The sequence below is a fragment of the Penaeus monodon genome, chromosome 1 (genome assembly GCF_015228065.2).
Source record: "Penaeus monodon isolate SGIC_2016 chromosome 1, NSTDA_Pmon_1, whole genome shotgun sequence".
NCBI classification, from domain to species: Eukaryota; Metazoa; Arthropoda; class Malacostraca; order Decapoda; family Penaeidae; genus Penaeus; species Penaeus monodon.
This window is the reverse complement of record NC_051386.1, coordinates 62,778,752-62,786,251: the sequence shown is the minus strand read 5'-3', so window position 1 is coordinate 62,786,251 and position 7,500 is coordinate 62,778,752. Positions and strand designations below refer to the sequence as shown.

The following is a 7,500-nucleotide window of genomic DNA, read 5'->3' as shown; positions in this document are numbered from 1 at the left end:
TCTCTCGACGGCTCTTGAATATTCACGTCTGAAGAATTGCTTTTGCTCGGTCCTCCATTTCGAATTTTAGGGTAGTTTTCGTTTTACGTTTTTCACTTTTTTCTTTTCTGTTCTCTGTGGTCTGTAGGTTTTTTTTTTTTCTTTCTTTTTCTTTGGTATGTGTGTTTTCTGTTTTTAGTCTGTGTTTTTTGTAGCTATGTTTTCTTTCGTCTCTGTAGTTTGTATTTTTCCTAATCTTTTCTACGCTTTGCATGTTTTTTATGCTTTGTTTGTTTTCTTTCTTTTTTTGTGCTTTGTATGTTTCCTAATCCTTTCTATGTTTTGCTTGTTTTCTTTCAAGTTTCTTCTTTCTCCTGTTCTATATGTTTTATTCTGTATTTTCTTTCGGTCCTCTATTCCGACTTTTCTGGCTTTCTCCCTTTTCGTTTTTTTTTCTATATTTTCCAATTTTCTGTGTTTAATTTCTTTCAACAGTTCCTAATCTTTTTTCAATTTTTTCTTCCATTCCTCCATTTGGATTTTCTCCGCTTCCTTTCTTTCTCTCTTTCTTTCTTTCTTTCTTTCTCTTTTTTTTCTTCTTTTTTTGGGGGGATTTCATTTTCGAGTTTATGTGGCTAGAATTTCTTCTCTCTCTCTCTCTTTCTCTTTTCGTGCTCTTGAGTAGCTACAGGATAACATAACAATATGTGTTGTATACATATATAAATATGTTAATTTACATTTTGTGGAAAATCTTTTATTTCATTCTAATAAAAAAAGATAAATTGTGGGCTGGAACTGAGGCGCATGGAGGACTGTTCATGGTGATATTTTCACTTAAGTGTATAACGATTTCTAGTTTATACGCTTATATACCTTTCCGTCTGTCTGTCTGTCTACTCTGTCTTTGCGTGCTGTGTGTGTGCGTGTGCGTGTGCGTGTGCGTGCGCGTGCCTGCCTGCCTGCCTGTCTGTCTGCTCTGTCTGTCTGTCTATTCAACCCTGATCTATGGCTAGAACTTCTCTATCTGAATACAAGGGAGTACGTGTCTTAGGTCTGTGGTCTCGCCCTTCTAGGTACCCCCGCAGTGGAATCAGGTGGACCAGTAGTGCGATATATTTGTGTGCCTTTGATTGTTCTTTCGTTTATTTGTGTGTGTATGTGTGTGTGTGTGTGTGTGTGTGTGTGTGTGTGTGTGTGTGTGTGTGTGTGTGTGTGTGTGTGTGTGTGTGTGTGTGTGTGTGTGTGTGTGTGTGTTTATGATTATGTATGTTCCTCTGTTTTTCGCGTATATTTGCCTCATTCATGGGTAAGCATGTACCTGCTGTGGGTTGTGATAATGAAGTGAGTTGTGATACTTATGTGAGTTGTGAGTGCCATATTGTGATGCCGCCATATACAGGATATGATGACAATATTATCGTACCTATATTGTGATAATTATATGATTATATTATATATATACTGCCTTTTGTGTGATATGTTACACCATGTGAAATATAGAAGATTATGTTTAGTTTATATTGCTGTGTAGCATATCGCCTATGTAAAAGAGTGAGATTCTCTGTACAATTTGTAGAGTACAATATTTTATTTTGTCTCTGTAGTCACACATCTGGCAGTAGCACTCTCGGGCAGAGCTGACGCGTGGTGCACAAGACTATGAAGAGCTCTCTTTTATTTTTGTCAGAGCTGATCTACAATGAACCTACTTTAGTTTTAATTGGTGTGTTCTTCTCCCTCAAGCATCGTAGAGAAACACCAAACAAACATATATACGAACACGACACAGTGAGTATACAAACATGGCGCAGTGATCCAGTTATTCAGTTCTGACGCCAGCCTCATGCCCCGTTCCCCTCGTGGCCTGTCGCCTGCCCGTGCCTCCTCCACCCTCGTGGCCGCTCAGTAAATAACCGCTCAGGAGTGATTTTCATTAGTGCAGTGAATTGTGGTGTTATAGTGTTGTGCTGTGGCTATAGTGTTTAGTGCAGTGCTATATTTAGCAGAATGAGGGAGCCGAATCGAAGCATATTGAAGATTGTAGGAGCGAGACATATTCCTGCGCTCTCTGCGACGCTTCGTGAGCGACTGATTCTCTCGCGTCGCGGCTCGCCTACCCGCACGTGCCCGGCGTGACGTCACGGCACTGCCACGCACACACACTCACTCCCCCACACTGCATGGACGGAATTTCACCGGATTTGCGCTGAATTTGCTTTATTATCTTCACACCCTTACCACGGTACCATGGGTACAGGAAAGAAACCGCAAGAGGCCAGTGAGAGCGACCCGGAGAAACCAGACTCTAGCCTTGAAGAGTCTGAAGGAGCCAGTGCCAGCATCCCACCTCCCACAGATATTACTACATTGCTCCAGTGGATAATACAGAGGGATGAAAAGAGGGAAGAAGCACGTCGGAAGGAGGAGGAAGATCGTTACAGGCGAGAAGAAGCCCGTCGGAAGGAAGAAGAAGCCCGTCGGAAGGATGAGGAAGCTGCCCGTTTTCAGGAGCTGATACTTCGCCTCACTCCCCAGCAGCCCGTAGATTCAACTGCGAGTTCGCCAGTGAGCAATTCTGCTGCATCCAACGCTTCTCACACTCCGCCGACCCCGAAGGCAACAATCCAACCTCCGAAAGTATTACCAGCCGATGCGAGTCCCCAACATTTCCGGGAATGGAAGCGCGAATGGTCTGATTATGCTGTCATGGTGGATCTCCTCAGTCTGCCATCATCAAAGCAGCATATACAGCTACGCATGTGCCTTACACCTGAGATGCGACGGGTGCTGGAGCACAAGTTAAACGTGCCCGCAGACCCAACATGCTCAGTAGATGATGTACTGACAAAGCTCGAGGAGCATATAAAAAATGCCAGTAATGAGGCGCTGCGACGGAAGGCCTTCTCCGAGTGCAAGCAAGCAGACGGCGAGTGCTTCGATGACTTTTGGATACGGCTGAAAATCTTGTCACAGGAAATAGACCATTGCAAGGCTCAGGACCATACATGCTGTGAGCAGTGGATGAAACACGGCATATTAATGGGTATGAGGAACTTACCCAGAAGCTCATTCAGATGGACTGTTCAACGACATTGCAAGATGTTTTGGAGAAATGCAGGTCTCATGAATCATCAAAGACAGCATCATCTGCTTTGAGGGACACAGTTTCATCACGCGCTGTTTCTCAATATAAAAGAGATAAAAAGGCTGCCCTGAAGCAGAAGTCTAAGATGAGACCAAGCTCACCTTTGCCTAGTAAAGTCTGCAACTGCTGTGGTCGTCAACATGAAAAAGGTCTATGCAGAGCCACTACTTCCACATGCCGTGCTTGTGGCAAGAAAGGCCATTGGAATTTTACTGCAAAGTGTCCTGCCAGGAATGCCAGATGTAAGGTCTGCAATCGGCAGGGACACTATAATAAATGCTGCCCAAAGAAACGGAAGGCTAAGAAGACAAAAGAAGAGGACACAAACCAAACCTTGAAAGTAGTAAGTTCTGTATCCCCTTCAGTGTCACATGCCAGGAGTGTCACCTCTACTGCACGACCTAAACCTCAGCCTTCCCCTAAAGTCCGCGTATCTATTCGGCATAATGATTCATCAGGTAGTCTTGCCATCATCCCTTACACAGACACAACTGTCATTGGACTCAAGCATCTTAGTAGTCTTGGACTTTCGAAAGAAGACTTGACACCAGCAGCAGAGACAGTGTACTACAATGCAGATGGGTCACATATGCCACCAGTGGCTCGATCATTTTGTGGAACCATCACCTATGGCGACCGTTCGACTACATGTTGGACTGATGTACAGCCTTCGCTTACGACCCCGCTGCTCTCTTGGAAGGAGTGCATGGATTTGGGGATTGTTCTGGACTATTTCCCCAGACAGATGTCGGATGTGCACATGGCCAATCGAGTCCATGGTCCGGATAGTACGCCAGTATTGAACCCCTCTCAGTTGCTGCCTTTATCGCTGGACCAGTTGAAGTCACCTGAAGAAGCAAGGAAGTATTTCCTGCATCAGTATGCAGACGTCTTGGTGAAGAAGGACGACTTGCAGTCAGGGCCACTCAAGACGATGATAGGCCCACCCATGAGAATTCATCTGCGGGATAATGCGACGCCCTTCGCGATTCACACCCCAAGAATGATTCCTTTGGCTTTTCAGGAACCAACGAAGAAGGAGCTTGAGTCATTAGTGACCCAAGGCATCTTGAAGCCAGTAGAGGATGAACCATCAGATTGGTGTCATCCAATGGTTGTTGTCCCAAAAGTGAATGGTGGTGTTCGTATTACCACTGACCTGTCAAAACTCAACAGGCAAGTCTCTCGTCCTGCCCACCCTTCTCCGACGCCATTTACAGCCATCAGAAGTATCAGTCCACGGTCAAGATTCTTCACAACTGTGGATGCTCTTTGTGGTTATTGGCAACTACCCCTGCATGAGGACGATCAACACCTGACTACATTTATCACTCCTTATGGACGTTTCAGGTATTGTCGTGGCCCCATGGGTTTTGCTGCAACAGGAGACGCCTTTTGTCTCCGAGGTGACAGGGCACTTCAGGGAGTGACGAACTGCATCAAAGTTGTGAATGACATTCTCCTACATGATGAGGACTACATCTCACACCTTCAACGTGTAAATGAAGTCCTGTCAAGGTGTTGTCAGCACGGGATAACACTTAATGCAGAGAAGTTCATTGTGGCTGCATCTGAGGCCAGCTTCTCTGGGTACAAACTATCAAGATATGGTATTGAAGCAGACCCCTGCGAACTTAACAGATCTTCGGTCATTTATGGGCTTGGTAAATCAACTGGCTGAGTTTACACCCAAGATTTTGACCACTGCAGCGCCGCTCCGCCCACTGATGAGTCCAAGAAGAGCTTTTACTTGGACAGCGGACCAAACCAAAGCTTTTATTGACACTAAACAAGCTTTGTCAAAGCCACCCATACTCGCGACGTTTGATCCAGCTCTTCCTACCATTCTGCAGACCGACGCCTCTAGACTCTATGGCCTCGGCTATGTGTTGCTGCAGGACCACGGTGCTGGAAGATACAAGATGGTGCAATGTGGATCTCGTTTCTTGACGGACACAGAAACACGGTATGCGACCATCGAATTGGAAATGCAAGCTGTCGTTTGGGCTATCAGCAAGTGCAAGTTCTATCTTCGTGGACTTCAGCACTTCAGTTTGATGACAGATCACCGTCCATTGGTTCCTATTTTGAACCATTATTCTCCAGCGCATGAAGGATAAAATCGCACCCTACATTTTTACTGCAATGTGGCGTGCAGGTAAGGAGTTGTGCATTCCTGATGCCCTCTCCCGGTCACCTGTGAGTCACCCAACGGTGGAAGATGGTATCTTCAATACTGAGATGGACACTTCTGTCAAGATTGCGGCTTTGCATGCTGTCAAGTCTGTTCAAGCATCAGACGCTATAGACGAGCAAGAGGATCTCTTCATGGAAGAATTGCGTATGGCTGCATCTAAGGATGCCTCATATGAAGAACTGCTTCATCATGTAAAGTCAGGGTTCCCCAATGACCGCTACAACCTGCCAAGTACCCTGCGTCCGTACTGGAAAATTCGCAATGAGTTGTACAACGATGGTGACTTGGTGCTGTATGGACCTAGAGTGGTTGTCCCTGCTTCTTTACGCCGTAGCACCCTGGCTCGCCTGCATGATTGCCACTCTGATGTAGAAGCTACTAAGTGTCGTGCACAGCAGACAGTCTTTTGGCCAGGCATTAATGCAGACATAGTGAATACTGTTCGTGCCTGTGAGCCATGCCAGCGCCTACAGCCTAGTCAGCAACAGGAACCGCTGCTGTTAGAAGACAAACCCACAAGATCATTCATGTCTGTATCAGCTGACTTTTTTAGTGTTGCTGGAGAACACTTTTTGGTGTATGTTGACAGACTTTCTGGATGGCCTGTTGTCATCCCGTGTGGAAATAATGCAACAAGTGCTTCAACGATTAGAATCTTTCGGCACATGTTCCGTGATCTTGGTGTCCCCGTTCGCCTGCGCACCGACGGTGGACCCCAGTTCTCCAGCCGAGAATTTGCAACCTTTCTTCAGCGATGGGGAGTGTGTCATGTCATGTCAAGTCCCCATTATCCACAGTCCAATGGGCATGCAGAGGCTGCTGTGAAGAAAGTCAAGTATCTGATCATGAAGACAGCACCAAACGGGAATATTGACTGTGAGGAGTTCGACAGAGGCTTACTGGAATTGCGTAACACTCCAAATTTCACTGGTCGTTCTCCTGCTCAAGTTCTGTTTGGTATGCCCCTTTGCTCCTGTGTGCCTGCCCACTCTAGTGCCTTCATGAAGGAGTGGCAGACCAAGGCTGAAGACTGCGACCGTCGTGCTGCAGTACGAGCCAAGGACGTGAAGACCCGCTATGACACTCGTGCCCACTTACTTTCCAAGTTAACAGTTGGGGCGCATGTGCGAATCCAGGATCCCACATCCAAGCGTTGGGATAAGGTTGGCACTGTCATGGGTATTGGCAAATTTCGTGATTATCACATCAGGCTTCCAAGTGGCCGTATACTATGGCGCAATCGACGCTTCTTGCGCCCTACACAGCTCATGATTGGACACTCAACTGATTTGGAAGAACAGCTGTCAGATGATGCACCTGGATCTTCCGCCCCATCTGTGCCTGTTGAACCTCGACGTTCGGAACGTATCAAATCGAAGTCCGTTCAAGACTCCCGCTAGTGAACGTAAAGGGGGGAGGGAGATGTGGGTTGTGATAATGAAGTGAGTTGTGATACTTATGTGAGTTGTGAGTGCCATATTGTGATGCCGCCATATACAGGATATGATGACAATATTATCGTGCCTATATTGTGATAATTATATGATTATATTATATATATACTGCCTTTTGTGTGATATGTTACACCATGTGAAATATAGAAGATTATGTTTAGTTTATATTGCTGTACAAATACAAACACCTTCCACCTACCCACTTAATAACGTATAAATCATTTTATATATGTGGTTGTGTAGATAATTTTTTTTTTTCATTTTGTCCCTGAATAAAACTTGAAATCATGATTTAATCGGATTATGAAACCAGGAAATCATTCAATATTGTACAAGCAGCATCACCTCTGGCTCTGCAGATCAATGCTCTTCATCACGACTTACCTGGAAACGTAACCTGGCATCCAATATGAAGCCCCGGATCCATTAAGACTCTTAAGGTTTTAATATCGTGAATATATATTGATATCAATGTAATAAGGAGCTAAATTCATACTGAAATCGCATATTCATGTCACACGTATAAGGGTATAATGATATAATGCTGTTATGCGAATACATCAGTGGTATAAACACCAGTTTTGGTATGCATTTTTTTTTCGTCTGCAACGTGGAATGGTTGGAGAGGCATTAACAACACAATAGTTTTTTTTTTTTTTTAGTTTTGGTTATTTCCTTATAATTTCACTTGTGAAATTCAGAATACAAACCTGCATAAAAAT

General features: G+C 44.9%; 1 protein-coding gene across 1 annotated transcript; it reads left to right on the top strand.

Annotated features, from left to right (window-relative positions):
* The first annotated feature begins 5,272 nt into the window (after nucleotides 1-5,272).
* Nucleotides 5,273-7,208, top strand: LOC119577382 (uncharacterized protein K02A2.6-like). The gene is made up of 2 exons (XM_037925039.1): nucleotides 5,273-6,085; nucleotides 7,092-7,208. Exons 1-2 carry the CDS (start codon nucleotides 5,273-5,275, stop codon nucleotides 7,206-7,208), a joined length of 930 nt encoding a protein of 309 aa, XP_037780967.1.
* The last annotated feature ends 292 nt before the right edge of the window (nucleotides 7,209-7,500 follow it).

Excerpts from the sequence above, each read along its gene's own strand:
- LOC119577382 (XM_037925039.1), top strand. The coding sequence starts at position 5,273 with ATGTGGCGTGCAGGTAAGGAGTTGTGCATTCCTGATGCCCTCTCCCGG. Across the intron at positions 6,086-7,091 it reads CCTTTCTTCAGCGATGGGGA|GAAATCATTCAATATTGTAC; the intron begins GTGTGTCATGTC and ends TTATGAAACCAG.